The sequence below is a fragment of the Callorhinus ursinus genome, unplaced genomic scaffold, assembly GCF_003265705.2.
Source record: "Callorhinus ursinus isolate GAN/ISIS: 27379988/994484 unplaced genomic scaffold, GSC_fseal_2.0 scaffold25, whole genome shotgun sequence".
In the NCBI taxonomy this organism is placed as follows: domain Eukaryota; kingdom Metazoa; phylum Chordata; class Mammalia; order Carnivora; family Otariidae; genus Callorhinus; species Callorhinus ursinus.
This window is the reverse complement of record NW_027397087.1, coordinates 30,141,577-30,163,739: the sequence shown is the minus strand read 5'-3', so window position 1 is coordinate 30,163,739 and position 22,163 is coordinate 30,141,577. Positions and strand designations below refer to the sequence as shown.

Below are 22,163 nucleotides of genomic sequence, written 5' to 3'. Positions count from 1 at the left end.
TTTTAGTGTTGTTTGTGAATTTATATAGAGATGAGAAAATTTATTTATATCTTTCCTGATAAGTTTGATGGTTTTTTGTATTTTGTGGAACTGGAGAAGGCCTAGGGCAATGAATAGCTAAAGAAACTAGTTCTAACAGTGTACCCAAATGTGTTCAAAAATTGGAGTTAATAAAGTTAGTTATATAGCTATGCAGTTGCTTTTGAATTGTTTGAAGGATGTTATTTATTTTGTTCATTTTTTTTTTAGAGAGGGAGAAGGGGTGGGGAGGGCTAGGAGGGGAGGGAAAGAGAGAGAATCTTAAACTCCATGCCCAGAGTGGAGCCCAGTGCAGTCCTCGATCTCACAACCCTGAGACCATGACCTGAGCTGAAATAGAGTCAGATGTTTAACTGACTGAGCCACCCAGGCGCTCCTCAAAGGACGTAATTTTAAACCAGTTTTTGTGTTTGGATACAATATGTACATATGTGCATGATCTCTTAAAAGACCTAACAGATATAGAAGTAAAAATTTAAAGGCTGAGTTGAGAATTTTGCAGGGAATAAAATGAGGGAGATAAAATCAGTTTCTTAAAATTTATTTATTAACTTTAACACCTTCCCCCCTTTTTGTTATTACCTGCTAACAGTGCTCTGATACACTGCTGGGAAACTTCCTTCTTTGGGGATTCATTAAGATTCATTAATATATATTAGCCTATGGAGGGTTGTGAGTAGCCCTACAGTACTCAGTACTGAAATCTGTGAATTTTGTTTAACCTAAGACCATTCGATTTTCTTGTGTAGGGAACACGCTTTTATTTTTTTATTTTTATTTTTTAAAGATTTTATTTATTAGAGAGGGAGAGAGAGTGAGCACAGCAGGGGGAGCAGCACAGGGAGAGGGAGAAGCAGGCTCCCCCAGTGAGCAGGGAGCCCGATGCTGGGCCTGATCCCAGGACCCTGGGATGATGACCCGAGCCAAAGGCAGATGCCCAACTAACCGAGCCACTCAGGCATCCTGGGAACACGCTTTTAAAGATCAGCTTGGGAAATGCTGCCTTACCGAATGCAGTGTGACTCTTTTGCCACTGACTATATTTTATTTAGGGGTTTATTTTGTATTTATATGAGAAAAACCAGGGATCAGCCAACAGTGATCCCATGGACCAAAACTGGCCACACCCATTTGTTTACATACTGTTTGTTTTCATGTTACAGAGTAGTTAGAACAGAGACTACATGGCCCAGAAAGCTGAAAATATTTACTATCCTGGTCCTTTACAGAAAAAGTTTGTCACAGAAGTCAGTGATTAACCTATACCTTCTTTAATAATTTTAACTTCAAATATGGTAAAAAGTTAAAATGCTGAAAGCAGGATAGTGGTTACACAGTATTTACTGAATTAAGGTTTTTTATAAGATTGAAACATTTCATTAAAACATGTAGTTAATGAACATGCATAACGTTTTAAAGAACATTTGAAGTTTCCATTGTTGCAGATATTATACCCCCCCACCCGTCAGAGACAGGTAAGAGTTTATGTCAATTGCTTGTTTTCCTTGGTAGAAATACTGTAAGAAGACTAAGAATATAGGTTGTAAATGGCCTTTTTCCCCTACAGGTGAGGCAGATGTTGAACTGCTTGTCTCTCACACTTTCAAAGAGCCACTCATTGTTACAACCTGGGTGGTCTTTGCTCATTTCCAAACAGGCCCAGAAAGAAACCTCTTTATTTACCTGGAATCTGTAGGCCCAGGTCTGGTCTATTTTTCTTTTTTTTTTTTAAAGATTTTATTTATTTATTAGAGAGAGGGAGAGAGCGCACAAGAAGGGAGAGCAGCAGACAGTGGGAGAAGCAGACTCCCCACTGAGCAAGGAGCCCAATGTGGGACTCGATCCCAGGACCCTGAGATCATGACCTGAGCCAAAGGCAAATGCTTAACCAACTGAGCCACCCAGGCACCCCAGGTCTGGCCTATTTTTAAGGTGGCTTTGCCTCTGTGAAGTAAGTCAAGCAGAGAAAGTCAATTATCATATGGTTTCACTTATTTGTGGAACAGAAGGAATAGAATGGAGGACATTAGGAGAAGGAAGGGAAAAATGAAGGGGGAGAAATTGGAGGGAGAGATGAACCATGAGAGACTGTGGACTCTGAAAAACAAACTGAGCGTTTTAGAGAGGAGGGGGGTGGGGGGATGTGTTAGCCGGGTGATGGGTATTAAGGAGGGCGCATACTGCGTGGAGCACTGGGTGTTAAACAATGAACTGTGGATCACTGCATCAAAAACTATTGATGTATTGTATGGTGACTAACATAACATAATAAAAAAAAAGTGGCTTTGTCTCTGATGGTGTCACTATTTTCTCTACCATTTTGTTACTACTGCTGTGAAAACTATAGCTTTTTGAACCTCGTTTATACTTAAGGAATTTTTGTTTTCAGGGAATTTATTGAAGGCTTGTTAATATTTGATGTGTAGACTAATAAACTTCCATTATATTTCCAGGTATCTCTTGTGGTCGCATTCATATACCTGTTTTAGGAAGGCTCGGGACCTTTGAAACTCAGATTCTACGAAGAGCTCCCTTTAGAACCTTTACAGAAACACCAGCATACTTTGCATCAAAAGATGGGATAAGTAAAGATGGCTCTGGGGATGGAAATAAGGTATTTAACTTTACTGGCATCTATATACACATTTGAGTTCCTTCCTTCAAACAATTAAACGTAATAATAGTATTCTTCATTCTGTCAGTTTATGTTTTCTGTAGGAAATGTGAAATATATAAAATGATATGAAGAATTTTTTGTAATTTTATTTTGTGTTTTAGTTTCAACCATAAAATAGTTTTATAAGCATTGCACTTAGCATTAGTTAAAATTTCTAATACTCCAAAGTAATAAAGAAGCTACATTAAATAATCTATGCAGTCAGCACTCTGTAGGATTGAATTAGGAATAGCCATTTCGTGCTTTCTTAACACAACTCTTAAGAATTCATGGTAGTATAAACCCCACTTTGTTCTCTACCTAAAAATTTTTGGTGTCTCGATGACTTAATGTTGGACTACTTTGTAGTTAGCAAGTAGATGATCGGTGATTGTATTGGGTCAGTGAATTATTATCAATTTTCTTTATTATGTGAATTTCACTAACACTTGATTTTATGTTACATGCAAGACAAAATGCTAGGTGCTTTCATATCCACACTTAATCCTAATAGTTTTTCTCATATAAATACAACATAAACCTCCCATTTTAGAGATGAGAAAAGTTAGATTCAAAGAAGTTACGAGTCACTACTTATCATGATAGTAACTTCTGATTCAGTTTCACTAAAATGTATTTTACCTGTAGTAACTTTTTTTTCCTAGTGTTTATTGAGTCATGGGAAGAAAGCTGTTTATTACACATGCTGGGTCATACTATGTGAAGAAGGAATACAGATAAATATATGTGTTTACTAGAACTGAATTTATTTTTCTGGTAAATAGATCTTTTGATACCAATGATAGAGATATAAATTATACTAATTTCATTCTGGAAATTATAAAAATTGTAAGATTAATTACAACCTATCTTGCTTATATTTTACATATAAAATGGTTGCCTGAAAGTAATAATTGACACTCTCTTTTTCTCCTCTGCTAACATTAGAAATCAGCAAGTGAGGGAAGCAGTAAAAAATCAGGCTCTGGGAATTCAGGGAAAGGTGGAAACCAGCTGAGGTGTCCTAAGTGTGGCGACTTGTGCACTCATGTAGAGACCTTTGTGTGTAAGTATTACTTCTTCTGTTGTTCTTTTTCTCTTCCTTTTCTATAAATCGTAGGCTGCATAGAGATATATAAATTATATAAGCCAGAGTAATGTTCTTTCTGAACTTACATGATTCTTATGTTCACCAAAGAACTGAAAATCCCCAGGACTGGTAATACTTTGCATGGTGGTATAAGAAATAATTTAAGAAAACTATTTGCTTCTTTTTTTTTTTTAATATTTTATTTACTTATTTGATAGAGACAGACACAGCAAGAGAGGGAACACAAGCAGGGGGAGTGGTAGAGGGAGAAGCAGGCTTCCCGCTGAGTGGGGAGCCCAATGCAGGGCTCGATCCCAGGACCCTGGGATCATGACCTGAGCCGAAGGCAGATGCTTAACGACTGAGCCACCCAGGCGCCCCGATTTGCTTTATTTTGTGTGTGTGTGTGTGTTTATTTCAAATTTGGATTTTGTGAGTGTTCATGTATGTGACAGTCAAGCTGTAGGAGAACCAAGGTTTATTTATTCTATATTACTCTATTCTTCAAATACCTATTGAGCATCTCATACTGCTGGAGAGGTCAGTCATTCAGATATTAAGGTATTTTCCCTCTCTGAGTAACCACAGGAGCTAAGACCTCAGTTCTAGAAAGTGTATAATCATGAATAATTCAGACAGTAAGAGAAGGAAGAAATCAACAGCCCTACTTTTGCTGTTAATGTTGGTACCTCTCTGTGAAATACAAAGATACTACTACAAATCTTTTGTTTTCATGAATCTAATAACTCATTTCCTACATGATTAGAGTTAATGGGTAAGGATTCAAGAGTAGATTACATTGAACTACCATGTCAGCCTTCTCCTATATAGTCGGACTGTGAAAAGATCAGTGGTGAGGTTTGGCAGAAGTTTGGAGAGGATAGCTGGAGAGGATTCTCTATATTCTAACCCAAATACTGAAACTTCAGTTACAGTTTCACATTTATCATTAATATTAATTGGCCACTATATGAAAAAATCCTGTTAAATGTAGCATGGTTTTACAGTTTTGGAAAGACTTTTTAAAGTGGTTCCATCCAATAGGTGGAATGTTGGAGATTCTCTTCATGGTGTTGCCTTGTAAGAGAGCAAAGAGAAGAATTGGTTTGAATGAATAATAATTTGGTTGCAAAATAAAATGAAAGAACTAGGGCGCCTGGGTGACTCAGTTGGTTAAGCGACTGCCTTCGGCTCAGGTCATGATCCTGGAGTCCCGGGATCGAGTCCCACATCGGGCTCCCTGCTCAGCGGGGAGTCTCCTTCTCCCTCTGACCCTCTTCCCTCTCGTGCTTTCTATCTCTCATTCTCTCTGTCTGAAATAAATAAATAAAATCTTTAAAAAAAATGAAAGAACTAGATGATATTAACTTCTAAATAATGTTTGCTGTTAACAAATTTGGTGTGAAATAATAAAACTCTAAAAGGTCTGAGAATTGCTCAGTTCATAATGGCAGTGTCATATTAACATATTTTAATCAAGAGTTTTATCTTTTTTGGGGCGCCTGGGTAGCTCAGTCGGTTAAGCATCTGCCTTTGGCTCAGGTCATGATCTCAGGGTCCTGGGATCGAGCCCCATGTTGGGCTACCTGCTTAGCAGGGAGCCTCCTCCTCCTTCTCCCTCTGCCTCTCCTCCTGCTTGTGCTCTCTATCTCAAATAAATAAATAAAATCTTCAAAAAAAAAAAAGTTTTATCTTTTTTTTCCCAGAGAAAGATTTCAGTCTTTGTAGACTTAATAATTCCTTAGAGTAAAAAAGGAAAGAAACTAATATTTAATAAATGCTAGTATATACAGTTTTATTCTCACAATCTTTTTTTTTTTCTGGACAAAAATGAGAGTATCCTCATTTTTATAAGTGGAGAAACTAAGACTTAGCAAGTTTAAATAACTCATCCATGGTCCTAGAGCAGTGAAGATTTGCTATTCAGGAGTTCCTATCCCATAGTTTGTGTTTTTTATCCCCTAAAGATTTATTCTTTAATTGAGAGAGAGCGAGTACACAAGCAGGAGGGGCAGAGGGAGGAGAGAGAGACTCTCAAGCAGACTCCATGCTGAGCCCAGAGCCTGATGCGGGGCTCAGTCTCACAACCGTGAGATCATGTCCTGAGCCAGAATGAGGAGTTGGACACTTAACTGATTGTGCTACCCAAGCACCCCTCTCTCAGACATTTTTAGCAACTGGAATTCTCTAGGGATAAACTAGCTCCTATTGAGATTAAATTTATTTTCCTCTTACACAGGGTTTTCAAAAACTTACCAGGTTGTATTAATCACTGAGAGTGGTGGTTAATCATGCAGATTCTCTCCTTCCCTAAAGATGAGATTCTGTAGATGTTGAGTGGTATCTTAGAATATGTATGTTTAACAATGAGACCAAGTGTGGAAAACATTCTAATGTTACCTAATCAACTCAAGGCTGAGGTTGTTTGCTTTGGGTATTCTAATTGGGGAGGCAGAATGTGGGAGTAGAGAATGGGGAAGAAAAGAATAAAAAAAGAGTAGATACACATAATTGAGTAAGCCAGCATCTGTTGGGACAGCCACTACTAGGCTAGGAAATAAACACAGATGAACGTGACACTGTCCTGTCCTCCGGAGCTTTACTGCACAGGAGTGATAGGCCCCCAACAGTGAGACAGGGCCCTCCTGTCTTGATTTTGTTGACCCATAATACAGGTCTCTTTTGAAAGCTGAGGATCTTCTGTGTCTACTCACTGAAAATTGAAGAGTTGTTGAAGCTCAGGTTATTCATTTTGTTTGAATCTACATTTATTTGATTATCGGTTCATAAACGTCTTTTTATGTACTTTTTGATCTTTTATCTTTTTTGTTGTTAGCGTTATAAGAAAGAATTATTTATATATTCTGAATACTAGACCTTTATCCAGATATGTGATTTAAATATTTTCTCTCATTTTATGGGTAGTTCTTTCCTTTTAAATACTGTATAGCAGGAATCAACAAACTTTTACTATGAAAGACCAAATAGTAAATATTTTAGGCTTTGTGGGTCCTATAGTCTGTGTTGCAGTTATTCTCCTGTGCTGTTAAAGTGGGAAGCAATCAGAGACAATGTAAATGAATGAGGATCTCTGTGTTCCTGTAAAACTTTGCATATAAACACTGAAATTTGAATTTTGTTTCGATTTTTTCCCAAAGTGTAAAAACTATTAGCTCATGGATCTTGCTGTGTATATTCCACCTCACAAGTATATTTGTAGTGATTTTTATGTTCTCTTACTGTGGTATTATTCTTGTTTGGCTTTGTTGAAATAAAATACCATTTTTATAGGTAGCATTATAAATGCATAGAAAATCATCAGAAATTGGAATAAAAATAATATCTAAGAATTTTTTTTAGGGTTTATTTATTGGGCAGAGAGAGAGAGAGAGACAACGGGGGAGGGAACACAAGCAGAGGGAGTGGGAGAGGGAGAAGCAGAGGGTAAAAGGGTGTCTCAGTATCAGTGTATCAGCTATAGAATAGCCTGTGTTTAAACCAAAGGTGAACCTGATGTGGGGCTCGATCCCAGCACCCTGGGATCGTGACCTGAGCCAAAGGCAGATGCTTAACGACTGAGCCACCCAGGTGCCCCGAAATTTTTTCTTTTTAGCGAGAGAGTGTGGAGAGAGCACAAGGGGGGAGAGGGAGAGAGCGAGAATCTTGAGCAGGCTCCACTCTCAGCATGGAGCCCGATGCAGGGCTCCATCTCACAACCCTGAGATCATGACCTGAGCTGAAATCAAGAGTCAGACACTTAACCAACTGAGCCACCCAGGCGCCTCTAGCTAAGAAATTTTTTATTATAAGGACTAATATATACTGCTCTTTAGTTTTCTTTTGCCTTTTTAAATAGTAACTTGTCAAACATGAATAGTTTCCCCATTTTTATTTAAGGTAGAACCTTTAGTTTTTTATGTATATAGTACTTTTTGAAGGCTTACTGTACTTACATGTCTTATACAATAGGAATTAAACTTTTCTGTTTGGTTTGGAGATTTTATGTTGGACCCTGAAACTTGTTCAAAATCATGAAGAACTTCTTTTAAACAAATCTGGGAAAGTTTTTACTGAGGTAGTCTTTCTGTCATACTATACAAGAATGTTTACTGGGATTAGTATTCTGCATATGAAGGAATATAGTATACCTGTAGTAATCATTTAAAGGAAAGTGGTTTATTTATCCCCTGATAATTTAACAAAATTAGATTTTGCCAGTTGTCTTCAGGAGTAAAAAAGTAAGCATTGCAGTGCTTGTATTTTTTTTCCAAAATAGCATTTTGATAAATAAAATTGAACTTGGACATATGTTGAATATGTTTCATTGTAAAATTGATATTGTGATATTCGAGTAGAATGTAAGCAACCCTTCTAAAGTAAGCAAAAAGGGATGCAGTCTGTTGTTTAGTCTCTTTCCCTTTGACCTAATTTCTTTAGAGAAATATTTTGTTCTTGTGTTCTCAAGCCAGATATTCCTGTCATTCAGCATGAACTAGATCAGAGGCTTCTCTGCCTTTAATCCTTGCCTTGTTTACCATCAGTAACAGCTGTAAGGTGATGCTTTATTTTAAAGTGAAGGCATTGACTATCTTCACATTGGTAGAGAATGCTGATAATGTATTGGGGTTTGTGTGAATCAAAGGTACTTGGAATAGCTTGGTCTTTTTCTTTAGGTAAGCATTTGTAGTGATCAATACATAGAAAATATGGATGATCTCTCTTCTAGCTTAAAATTTGCTGCTAGGGACACCTGGGTGGCTCAGTCAGTTAAGCAGCTGCCTTTAGCTCAGGTCATGATCCCAAGGTCCTGGGATCGAGCCCCAAGTTGGGCTCTCTGCTTAGTGGGGAGTCTACTTCTCCCTCTCCCTCTGCTCTTGTTCTCTCTCTCTCTCAAGTAAATAAATAAAAAATAAAATTTGCTGCTAGAATTTATCCAGAATGTATTTTTGATTAGCCTTGTGTTTAAGAATATATACATAAATATTAAATTGATTGAATTAATAGTTAGATTTATTTTTGAAATACAGAATTGTCTGTTTTTTGGTTTTTGTTGTTTTTTTTTAAAGTTAGATTATTTTGTGAAGATTTAGGTGTGCTTACCAGTAAAGTTTTTCTGGTAAACTATGGATAGGTAGTTATAATATTCCCAAAGGAGAGAGATTTTCATAGTTTTATTTTTTTTAATTTAAATTTAGTGTAATTAACATATACTGTATTATTAGTTTCAGAAGTTGAATTCAGTAATTTATCAGTTGCATACAACACCCAGTGCTCATTCCATCAAGTGCCCTCCTTAATGCCTATCACCCAGTTACCCCATCCCCCTACATACCTCCCCTCCAGCAACACTCAGGTTGATCATAGTTAAGAGTCTCATGGTTTACCTCCCTCTGTTTTCCTCTTATTTTTCCTTCCCTTCTCCTATGTTCGTCTGTTTTGTTTCTTAAATTCCATATATGAGTGTAATCATATGTTTTTATTTGTCTTTCTCTGACCGACTTATTTCGCTTAGCATAATGCTCTCTAGTTCTATCCCACATCATTGCAGATGGCAAGATTTCATTCTTTTTGTTGGCTGAGTAATATTCCTCTGTGTGTGTGTGTGTGTGTGTGTGTGTGTGTGTGTGTGTGTGTGTGTACACACACCACATCTTCTTTATCCATTCATCTGTCAGTGGACATCTAGGCTCTTTCCATATTTTGGCTATTGTGGACATTGTTGCTATAAACATTGGGGTACACGTGTCCCTTCAGAGATTCTCATAGTTTTAAAAATTATTTTTCTTTGCAGTTTTAGCTGTCTAGTTAGATTACACAAAGGTAACACAAAAATGTATTACCCAGACCTACAAACATCTAAGTAATTCCTGTGTATCATTTGCTCTGTATCTGTTAGTAATCTGTGTGAGATTCTCTTCTGTGCTGCTTTCCAAGCCCTCCCCCCCCCCCGCCCTGTCCTGTTACCATTAGTAGGGTTAGCCTTGGAGAAGATTAAGAGTGTATGTCCATATACCTATATCCTATAGCTGTGTTTTAGAAGGAGAGAGAAAAAAAGAAATCACCTTTGGTTTAACACAGGATATTCTATAGCTGATGCATTGATACTGAAACACCCTTTTACCCTCACTTTTATTTTTTAATTTTTAAAATTTTTTTTACCCTCACTTTTAATTGTTCCTGTGTTGTTTTCAAAAGCTGTATGATTATCTTTAAATTAAGTCAGTATGAGTGAGAGTGTTATTTTGTTAGTTTCTTAGTGGTTTTTAGGTCAAAGAAATAGGAATTAGTAGAGTTGTTAGAAATGAAAATAAGGCATGAAACAATTTTATATATTTACCAAGTCAAGGTTTTAAAAATGCTGATAGGTTTGAAAAGAACCTAAAAGAACATATACATATATATTTTTCCCCACATTTTTAGGGGTTGAAATTGATTTCTCTCAACTTCTGTGTATATTTGAAATTTTTTGTAAGAAAATGTTGGAAAAATAGAAGAATTTACTTGTGACTTACTTTTTTCACAGTTTTTTCATTCAAGTATTTCAGGAAAATAAATGACTATTATTTTTATAGTGCTTCTTTTCTAAAATAGATTTAATGAATGGGGAGTTGAACGAACATCAACTAATCTTTTCTCTTAATGAAGTGTATCACAAAATGAAAGAACCTCGTGGAAATGAACAAAATGTGATTCACTGAACTCGTCTGTTTGTTTCTGTATCTTAGGTATAAACTAAGTTGTTTGTTGTGGCTAGTGGAATGAACTACAAGCCTACTTTTTGTCAAGTACTTAGTTTTCATTTACAGTGAGTCTCTAAGGTTAAACACTATTTAAATTATTTACTTTTCCTCTGCTGACCTTTCTTTCCTTTTACAGCATCCACCCGCTTTGTGAAGTGTGAAAAATGTCATCATTTTTTTGTTGTACTATCTGAAGCAGACTCAAAGAAAAGCATAATTAAAGAACCTGAATCAGCAGCAGAAGCTGTAAAATTGGCATTCCAACAGAAACCACCTCCTCCCCCCAAGAAGGTATAGGTCTTAGCTCAGTCCTTTAAGCACTTTATCTTGAAAACATTTCATTGCTCCCCTCTCCCAGTTTATATAGGATCTTAATACTAGTACCTAAACAAGTATTAAATTCTTAATATGGACTATATCTGGCTAAATTCTTTTTGATATTTGATACTTGGAATTTAGGTATGGAGTCCGTTGTTATTTTCCCATGTCGTGATTATGGCATTCAGCAATGAAATATAGTTGGATGATTATTAAAATAGTGTTAATACTAAATTAATCTAAAATGATATCCATAAAATTGAGCAGTTACGGATTTATTTTTCTTAGTTTGGGCTCCTAAATAACACCAGCCTGCAATTTCTCCCCATAAATTAGTCTACTTTATGATAAAATAGTCTCAGTCTAACAATGGAAACAAGCAATTTTTTCATGGCCGGTGTGCCAGGGATGTCCTATATAGCATTGTGGCTTTTGTGGTGGGGGCTCCTTCCAAGAGTCTTAGGCAGATTGTGATCTGGCCATTTCAGACATGGCAGAGTATATCACCAGTTAGATTATTCTTACCTTCTGCCTCAGTGTAGCTTTTTTCTGCTATAAGACACCAGTGCATTTATCTCTACCTCCAAATAATGCTGTAGTAGATTTAGTAATTCATTATTATATTATTAATTATTAATAATTCAATTTGTGAGGAATCAAGAAGATTTTAAAAACCATAATAAAATGCATATGGTCAGCAACTAAAGAATTTGTCATGTAAAAATAAATAATGTAATGAAAAATATAGCTATTAACCTTTATATCCTCCACTAAATTTGTGTAGACTTTAGACTCAAGAGTTCAAAAATATGCATTTTAACTATTTTTAGAAGTTAGTATTAACAGTTAATTTCTATTTAGTAAAAGCTAAAGGAATTTACCCCAGGTTCCAGGCTGTTAACAATATCCAAGTATCAAACAGAGCTTTAGTTTCCAAGTAAAGTTTTTTGGATTGCCATTTAGATAAATGAGTAGCTTTAAAGTTAATGTCTGAGAAAAAACTCAAACATACAAATGCTGGTAATGGCTTTGATTATATAATGCTTTTTTGAAAATAGTTGTATGTTATTTCTGTGAAGAATATCATTCCTATGACTGAGAGAGGTATAGAAAGGATTTATTTTAATGATTTACGTTAATGGTGATATCTTTAGACCCATGGTGACAAATGTAGGTATTCTAAGTGACTTAAATAATTAACTCTTAAAAATTAGGATTAGGATAAATGGCATTGTGTACAGAATAGAAATTGACAGAACATTAGAAGAGTGCAGTGATAATTTGTTAAGCTAAAGGACAAACGAATTGTGTTTTGTCCACTTAGGTTTGGGGCCTCTGAATCATTGTACATAGATATCCTACCCTGTGGCCATACAGTATGGCCATACCTTGGCGTTTTGTTTTTGATGAATCTTTGTACAAATTTAAAACTAAGCAAATATGCTCAGTGTATAACTTCTTAATGTGTGTGCATTTTTTGTGATAGGTCATAGTAAATTAATTCATAACTAATCATTTTTCAGATTTATAACTACCTCGACAAGTATGTTGTTGGCCAGTCATTTGCTAAGAAGGTGCTTTCGGTTGCTGTGTACAATCATTATAAGAGAATATATAACAATATCCCAGCTAATCTGAGACAGCAAGCAGAGGTTGAGAAGCAGACGTCCTTAACACCTAGAGGTTAGTGTTTTGATAACTGACCAAAATAGAGGTTACTGTGCTTAAGGTAATCTTTATTTGCAACTCCTTGCTTTTATCCTAAAATACTTTTAGTATAGTACAACATTTTTCAAAGTGCAGGCCTCTTCCCATTAGTGGATCATGAAATTCTTTTGGTAGATTGCCAACAGCATTTTTTTTTTTAATTAATAGATGTGAATAGAAAATACCAGAGTACATTAACTTGTAGTTAATGTATTCTTCCATAAAACTTTTATTTTCAGTATATGTGCGTGGGTCCTGAGTCACAGAGTAAAATGTATTTCTTACCAAGGGTCTTAGTGAAAAATGTTTGAAAGTCACAGAAGTAGAGATTGAGACACCATCTTTGAATTGTAGACTTCACCACAACTAGTTCTTCATGACCAAATCATGTGTCTCGGTCAGAGACATATGAAGATAGATGATAACTGTCACAGACCATATCCGGCATTCTTTGCTTTTTAGGCCCCAGCCGAAGGGTGTAAGATTAAGGGCAGATTTGTGTAATTCCTATTAACGATAGATTCTAATATGCCAATACACTATATAATCTCAATTTACTGTAGATAATAATATGTGTTATATTAATAGAATGATATTTTTAAAAGCTGTGAATAGAATAAAATGCAAAAATTTTTAAGGTGTGTTTGTTTTTAATTGGCCAGGAGCACTGATTTCTTACTTAGGCCTATGATCGATCATTTTATTTATTTTTAAATTTTTTATTGTTATGTTAATCACCATACATTACATCATTAGTTTTTGATGTAGTGTTCCATGATTCATTGTTTGTGCATAACACCCAGTACTCCACACAGAACGTGCCCTCTTTAATACCCATCACCAGGCTAACCCATCCCCCCACCCCCCTCCCCTCTAGAAACCTCAGTTTGTTTTTCAGAGTCCATCGTCTCTCATGGTTCGTCTCCCCCTCATTTTATTTATTTTTAAAGATTTTATTTATTTATTTGAGAGAGAGAGAGAGCACGAGCAGGGGGAGGAGCAGAGGGAGAAGCACACTCCCCACTGAGTAGGGAGCCAGATGCAAGGCTTGATCCCAGGACCCAGAGATCATGACCTGAGCCGAAGGCAGACGCTTAACCAAGTGAGTCACCCAGGCACCCCTGTAATCTATCATTTTACGTACTGTAAGTCATCATTTTACAATTTGAGGGAATTCTGCTAAATATTTACATTTATAAAACTATAATATCTTTTGATTATTTTTGGTAACTTACTGGCTTAAAGAAGACAACTTGCTCACTTGTTGAACTTACTGTAAAATAGTTATATGGTAGTATCAGTTTTTTTATTTTTAGAAAATGTAAGTCATGGGGCGCCTGGGTGGCTCATTCGTAAGCATCTGCCTTCGGCTCAGGTCATGATCCCCGGGTCCTGGGATCGAGCTCTGCATCCGGCTCCCTGCTCTGCAGGAGGCCTGCTTCTCCCTCTCCCGCTCCCCCTGCTTGTGTTCCCTCTCTCGCTGTGTCTCTCTCTCTCTCTGTCAAATAAATAAATAAAATCTTAAAAAAAAAGAAAATGTAAGTCATAATATTGGAAAACATGGAACCTTCATATTTTTATAGAGTCCAAATAGCACTGTCTAGTCACGAAGCAAAACGATTTTTTTTCTGGTCCCTTCAGTCAGCAAATCAGTAGTTAAGCTGTTCTAGGTACTGGGAAAGCAGATGGTTGTGTTTATGGTATGAGGGGTTTCAACTTTTGTTGAAGACTTAAATGATTACTACCCTTTTTAAAATACCAACTTAGTATTTGACAGATGTGAATGTTAGCAATTGGACATCCATCATTAACATGTTTGGGTTTTTTTAATATAGAAAGGATATAACATATAGATTCTTTCATACTGTGAAAAGCTACAAAAACAATGAACACATTCTTTATGTATATTTGGAAGAGGGCAAGAAGTGAGATATTCCTTGTTTGTTCCTCTAAACTAAGCAAATATATATGTTCATTGTCCTTTTATCCTCTTTCTTAGAGTTAGAAATAAGAAGACGGGAGGACGAGTACAGATTTACAAGTAAGTGACCTCTCCTCAGGTCTTCCTCTGTAGTAATTCTTCCTTTTGAGATTTAACTCAGTGAAGTATGTCAGTAGTAGTAATGATAGACATGTATTTGCTCATGTATTACCAAGAAAGATATTGTATGTTATATGAACATGTTTATGATACATGGTATATATAACTTTGGAACAGTTTTTCATAGCTAATTTGTGTAGTTTGTATATGTTGGGTTACTTCAGATATTTGATTTTATCTTTTCTGTTGTGATCTTTCTTTCTTTCTTTCTTTCTTTCTTTCTTTCTTTCTTTCTTTCTTTCTTTCTTTCTTTTTATAGATTGTATTTATTTATTTGACAGAGAGAGACACAGCAAGAGAGGGAACACAAGCAGGGGGGAGTGGGAGAGGGAGAAGCAGGCTTCCCGTGGAGCAGGGAGCCCAACACAGGGCTCCATCCCAGGACGCTGGGATCATGACCTGAGCCGAAGGCAGACGCCCAATGACTGAGCCACCCAGGCGCCCCCTGTTGTGATATTTCTTAAAGCGTAATGCAGAGAAATAAAATATGTATAGTTTTTCTCTATAAATATAGATCTGCATGCATATTAACAGGAATTGTATTTTTTTTTTTAATCTGTAGCTTGCTATTTTATCTTTTTTCCCCTATACAATTAGTGGCCTGCTTATATGTGACAGAAATTTTTGGAGAGGTAGGTTAGGTTATCTTTTAGCTTCCCTTTATCAGAAACACTTTTTTTTTGGTGTTTATGAAACTTGGTATAGCCTTGTAAATTATGAATAAGCCCCAACTCACTGTTTCCAGCCTGGGATTGCCCCTATAAGCATCAGATGGTCTGATGGGAGGGTATGGAAGGACCTGATATCCTAAGGATTGTGGCCATTCTGATGTCTTGCATCCATTCCCATTATGTAGTTGCACAGATGGTAAAGGTTCATAAAAAGATTCAGACTGCCTTTAGTTTCAGTAATTAATTAAATTAATTACTGAATAAATAATTCAGTAATTAAAATAAATTCAGTAATTAAAATAACGAACAAATAATAGATAAACACCTGTGAACGCTTCTCACAAGTTTGGTACTTTTACATTTGCCTTTGAACCAAGATACATTATTTTTTAAATTAATTAATTAATTTAGCGCAAATGACTCAGGGAGAGGGGCAGAAGGAGAGGGAGAGACAATCTCCACACCTAGCACAGAGCCTGATGAGGGGGTCGATCTCGTGACCCTGAGATCATGACCTGAGCCAAAATCAAGAGTCAGACACTTGACTGAGCCACCTAGCTGCCCCGAACCAAGATATATTATATAGCTATTATTTGAAATATACTGTATATGCAGGATGAGCCATGAGAACATGACTAGTTTACCAGCTCTGGCATGAGAGCTATTACATGTAATAAAATTGTATTATCTCTAGTTACACTTAAATTGTATAGAAATAATGATTATATCATGCATGGTAGAGGGGCGCCTGGCTGGCTTAGTTGGTTAAGCGTCTGCCTTCAGCTCGGGTCATGATCTGGGATCGAGCCCCACATCGGACTCCCTACTCAGTGGGGAGTCTGCTTCTCCCTCTGCCCCTCACCCTGCTCTCATGCCTTCTCTCTTGCTCTCTCAAATAAAATCTTTAAATACAATGCAGTAGAATTAGATTATATATAAGAATATAAGATCTAGGGACACCTGGGTGGCTCAGTCACTTGAGCGTCTGCCTTCGGCTGAGGTTGTGATTGAGTCCCACATCGGGCTCCTTGCTCAGCACGGGGCCTGCTCCTTCCTCTGTCTCCTGCTCTCCCTGGTTGTGCTTTCTCTCTCTCTGACAAATTAATAAAATCTTTAAAAAAATAAATAAGATCTAAATAAACCCATGTATAATTTATATTTTCTAATCCAAAAATATAATCAGTTGTGCTGTCAATACTATATTCAAGGGGTGCCTGGGTGGCGCAGTCAGTTAAGCATCTGACTTCAGCTCAGGTCATGATCTCAGGGTCATGATCTCAGGGTCCTGAGATCAAGCCCCTCATTGGACTCCCTGCTCAGCGGAGAGCCTGCTTCTCCCTCTCCCTCTCCCTCTGTCTCTCCCCCTACTTATGCTCTCTCTCTCAGCCTTTCAAATAAATAAAGAAGATCCTTTAAAAAATACTATATTCATAAATTTGGACAGATAGCTAGTGAAACTAGCATGAATTTATAAAGAAAAATCTATAGTGAATATTTTGAAAGATACATATGTAGTGATTTAATGTAACTTAAATGGTAACAAGTAACACTTAAGAACTTTTACTAGGTAAAACCAATTTGTATTTATGTATATTGATTGACTTAAAGTAATATTTTGAAAGCTTAAATAGAATTTATTTTGATAGTTTCATCTTGTCCTATGAGGGATTTTAGGTTCTAAAGTTAGGGCATTAGGCCAAAATGATACATAATCGAAATACTCTTTAATGTTTCTTTTAGAAATCACATGTCAGAGATCAACATACTACTCTCAGACTGGTGGGGTTTTTTTCCCATCATTGGACCATGTTTTTCTTCAGTTGAGCACCACATGAAACAACTGGCTTGCATTTGGGCTATGTTATATAAATACTTAAACATTAGGGAAATAGCAATACTGATAAATTCTTTTATAACATTTATAAAACTCTGCCAGGCACAGTTCTCAGTGTTTTACATATTTTAACTGATGTGATCTTCTTAAAACCTGTGAGACAGAAACTATTATTTTCACACCCATTTTATAGGTAAGAAAACAAAGTGCAGAAATTTTAAGTAATTTGTCTGGGGCCACATGGCTGATGAGCTCCGTGCAACTAACCATACACTAGTCTGCTCACTCGTGGAGAGCTGTTCATACTTTGAGATGCAGAAACAGACTAACTGAAAGGACAGGAGAGTTAGCTCAAGTTTACTCTGGAGCATATTTTCATGAAATGGAATGACAGGGACGCCTGGGTGGTTCAGTCAGTTAAGTGTCTGCCTTCGGCCCAGGTCATGATCCCAAGGTCCTGGGATCAAGTCCTTCATCAGGGCTCTTTGCTCAGCGCAGAGCCTGCTTCTCCCTCTGTCCCTCTCCCCACTTGTGCTCTCTCTCTCTCATAAATAAATAAAATCTTAAAAAAAAAAAAATCGAATGACAAACATGTACTATTTAAATTACTCCTCTTTTTGTTTTTTTTTTTAACGATTTTTATTTATTTGACAGAGAGTACAACCAGGGGGAATGGCAGAGGGAGATGGAGAAGCAGGCCCCCAGCTGAGCGGGGAGCTCCATGGGGGCTTGATCCTGTGACCCCAGGATCATGACCCGAGTGGAAGGCACACGGTTGACCCACTGAGCCACCCAGATGCCCATAAATTTTCCTCTTCTTAAAATTTAAATTAGGGGTGCCTGGGTGGCTCAGTCGTTAAGTGTCAGCCTTCAGCTCAGGTCATGATCTCAGGGTCCTGGGATCGAGCCCCACATCAGGCTCCCTGCTCTGCGGGAAGCCTGCTTCTCCCTCTCCCACTCCACCTGCTTATGTTCCCTCTCTCGCTGTGTCTCTCTCTGTCAAATAAATAAATAAAATCTTAAAAAATAAATAAAATAAAATTTTAAATTAAATTGGGGTGCCTGGCTGGCTCAGTTGGTTAAGCAACTGCCTTCGGCTCTGGTCATGATCCTGGGGTCCTGGGATCGAGTCCCACATCAGGCTCCTTGCTCAGCAGGGAGCCTGCTTCTCCCTCTCCTTCTCCCTGCTACTCTACCAGCTTGTGCCCTCTCTGTCAAATAAATAAATAAATAATCTTTAAAAAAAATTTCTAAAATTTAAATTAGGGGCACCTGGGTGGCTCAGTCATTGGGCATCTGCCTTCGGCTCAGATCATGATCCCAGGGTCCTGGGATCGAGCCCCACGTCCGGCTTCCTGCTCTGCGGGAAGCCTGCTTCTCCCTCTCCCACTCCCCCTGCTTGTGTTCCCTCTCTCACTGTGTCTCTCTCTGTCAAATAAATAAATCAATAAAATCTTAAAAAATAAAATTTAAATTAAATTGGGGTGCCTGGGTGGCTCAGTGGGTTAAGCATCTGCCTTAGCTTCAGGTCATAATCCCAGGGTCCTGGGATCAAGCCGCACATCAGGCTCCCTGATCAGTGAGGCGGGGTGTGGGGGGGTTCTGTTTCTCTCTCTCCCCCTGCCTCACACCCCATTTGTGTGTGCGCATGCGTGCTCTCTCTCAAATAAATAAAATCTTTAAAAATTTTTAACTTAAATCATCACTTAAGTTAAATACATTTATTCTGTGACTCCACTCTAGTTAATATGCTGCTTGCAATTTTGTTCCAATTAGTCACCTAAATAATTTTTCCCATCGGGCCAGCCTATACTTGGGCCTAAACCCATCCTATATTGTCACAATTTCTAACTAGATTTTGCTGAAAAAAAAAATTTTCATTTACTATAAGGGACAACTAACTAAACCTGTGTAGGAGACAGCATTTTTTTCCCTGATGTGGATCAAAATGAGGCACAGCATTGTGAATTATTCAGTAATAATTAACCCTCAGATGTAGCACAATTTAAATTAAAATGTTAATTGAATTCCTGTTTCTTAAAAAAAAAATTATGTATTTATTTATTTATTTGAGAGAGAGAACAAGAATTAGAGGGAGAGAGAATCTGAAACAAGACTCCCTGCTGAGTGCAGAGCCCCATGCGTGGCTCAACTGCAAGATCATTACCTAAGCCAAGACCAAGAGTCCGGCATTTTACCGACTGAGCCCCAACCCAGAGGCCTCTTCAGTGCCTAATACTGATGACTAGACTAACTGTTTACTTGAAGTATGACCCTAAGATAATTGAAAGTGCCAGCCGGATGGAACAGGACCATAATAGTTTTATCTGCTGAACATCTGTCTATTGGTTTGATTAAAATAGTAATGCATTGGGAAGTACTGGTAGTCTTTTTTTTTTTTAAGATTTATTTGAGAGAGAGTGCAAGCATGTACGTGAGTGGGGGGAGGGGCAGAGGGGGAGAGAATCCTCAAGCAGACTCCCCGCTGAGCACAGAACCTGAGGTGGGGCGGGCAATGCCAGGACCCTGAGATGATGACCTGAGCTGAAATCAAGAGTTGGCTGCTCAACCGACTGAGCCACCCAGGTGCCCCGAAAGTACTGATATTCTTAACCCATTTATTAGAAACAAACTAAAAATAAATCCAGAAAACATAAATAGGATAAGAACACAGATACCTCAAATGCTGAAAACCAGGAGCAATATGGATTTACGCATCTGGATAATTGAAAACACTATTGGAATTCTTTCCTTCAGCTGAGAGAGTGAGAACAAAGTTGTTTTGTTTTTAGGCACCCAGTTGATACAATAATAGTTCACCAGCAGTATCATTCCCATCTAGCTAAGCACTGTGTCTCTGATAAAGGGACTGAAAAGAGCCATTTGGGATCCTATAAAACAAAAAATTTCAGATAGCGCCAAGGAGTCTTACCATACTTGGTTTCTCTGGTAGACTCACAGAATCATTTTTAGATGTGAAAGAGACTGTAGACGTCATATGTCTTGATATTTTCACTTAATAAGGAAGCAGGCCCAGTAAAGTTAAGCGATTTGCCATGGTCCTCAACTACACAGTGACAGAAAAAGACTAGAACCCAGGTTCCCTATTTCTCCGTTCTAGTCTTGGTTCTGTTACTGTGTTTAGTGTTTTTCCCTTTCCCTATAGTCCTGCTTCATTGTACTGAAAAAATCTATATGCATTTGTTTGTCTTTTAAGGTGTCTCCAAATCAATTGCATTTTATTCTTCTACCTTCCAACCATGTGTTTGAAATTGATAGGACAGGTATTACTGGCATTTTATAGGTTAGGAAACATAAAGTTTATATGACTTGCCCAAGATCATATAGCTATTTAGACACAATGGAAAGACCAGAGCTAAAGCTTTGTTACACCTAGCACTGTTCTCTTTCCCTTATACTGCCTTCCCTTAAGTGAAGGGGCGTTCCTCATACAGATTTACATAAATGAGGAGGGTGAAAAGAATCCATTTACTTTGCTTTAGGTTCCCTGAAAAATCGTATGTTATACATTTGTTACTAGATAATTTGAAGTTTTCTTTTTAGGTAAGACAGCATGTCACAGTTTTTCTAAATATGTGATTATTCTTAGATTTAGGGTTCTATTGGCATTTTTTCAAGTAAAATCAAATGAAGCTCTAATAATTTCTTTGGCATTCTTTCAGAATTGCTTCAGATCGCGGGAATTAGTCCACATGGTAATGCTTTAGGAGCATCAATGCAGCAACAGGTAAATCAACAAATACCTCAGGAAAAACGAGGAGGTGAAGTGTTGGATTCTTCCCATGATGACATAAAACTTGAAAAGAGTAATATTTTGCTGCTTGGACCAACTGGGTCAGGTAAATAACTTCCTGAAAAAATTACTCATTTTAAAAAAAACAATATAAATGATTCTGTAACCTCTGTCTTGTGATTGGGGGATTCTGGTTCTTGAGAAGAAAATCTAAGGCCAGTCTTAGGGATACATTAGCAGTATTTCTGCATAGGCTTCAAGCTGAATTTGAGGAGTTGATATTGCCCTTTAGGTCAATCCCTAACTTTTTTTTTTTTTTAAAGATTTATTTATTTATTTTAGGCAGAGTGCATGCATGTGCATATGAACGGGGCGGAGGGGCAGAGGGAGAGGAAGAAGAGTACTGAAGAAAACTCCTTACTGAGTGCGGACCTGACGTGGTCTTGGTCCAGATCCCAGGACCCTGAGATCATGACCCGAGCCAAAATCAAGAGTCAGAAGCCCAACTGACTGAGCCACCCAGGCACCACCAATCCCTAACTTCTTAATGGGAGTAATAAAAATAACATACCATTAAATCTAAATAATAGTAAAGATATACAGATAATTTTTTATTATATACTAGATTTAGTTTATTACACATTTTTGTAGACAAATTGTATATCAACATATTTTTAGTAAACTTTTAGTTGCTGTTTCTATTTGTAGGTAAAACTCTGCTGGCACAAACTCTAGCTAAATGCCTTGATGTCCCTTTTGCTATCTGTGACTGTACAACTTTGACTCAGGCTGGATATGTAGGTGAAGATATTGAATCTGTGATTGCCAAACTGCTCCAAGATGCCAATTACAATGTAGAAAAAGCACAACAAGGTATGTTTTCAGTATAGCTTGTCTATCCCCAAATGTAGTCTATTGGAAAAGCAGTCTAATATTAAGAAATACTATAATTCTTGTTGCGTCAAGGAGTAAAATTCTGTAATTGTATAATGATAGCTATGTTAAACATTTTCTAGCATACTAAGGGCTGCAAAGTTTGCTTTGCCTTATTGTTGTAAGATGGCTACTAGGGTGAAAACAGGCCAAATTACTATTCCATTAGATCCTTAATGCTATCATTGTTTTTCCTGTTCTGACTTCCCTCTAGACTCCTGATCCTGGGGTGGGGTAGGAGAGGGGGCAAGGACCAGGGTGGGAGAATGCAGGATGAATCTAGAAACAGATTAGCTTATTGACCTCCGGGATGTCATAGA

General features: G+C 37.3%; 1 protein-coding gene across 2 annotated transcripts in view; it reads left to right on the top strand.

Annotated features, from left to right (window-relative positions):
* Window positions 1-22,163, top strand: part of CLPX (caseinolytic mitochondrial matrix peptidase chaperone subunit X) — a 43,362-nt gene that overhangs the window by 8,591 nt on the left and 12,608 nt on the right. For both annotated transcript variants that reach the window (XR_012373668.1, XM_025884095.2), the window contains exons 2-8: window positions 2,493-2,653; window positions 3,644-3,761; window positions 10,662-10,816; window positions 12,367-12,526; window positions 14,550-14,591; window positions 20,840-21,016; window positions 21,619-21,783. Coding sequence is in view for 1 of the 2 variants with exons in the window: in XM_025884095.2 (XP_025739880.1) it covers window positions 2,493-2,653; window positions 3,644-3,761; window positions 10,662-10,816; window positions 12,367-12,526; window positions 14,550-14,591; window positions 20,840-21,016; window positions 21,619-21,783 (978 nt within the window). In the remaining variant the exon portion in view is untranslated. The remainder of the gene's footprint in view (window positions 1-2,492; window positions 2,654-3,643; window positions 3,762-10,661; window positions 10,817-12,366; window positions 12,527-14,549; window positions 14,592-20,839; window positions 21,017-21,618; window positions 21,784-22,163) is intronic.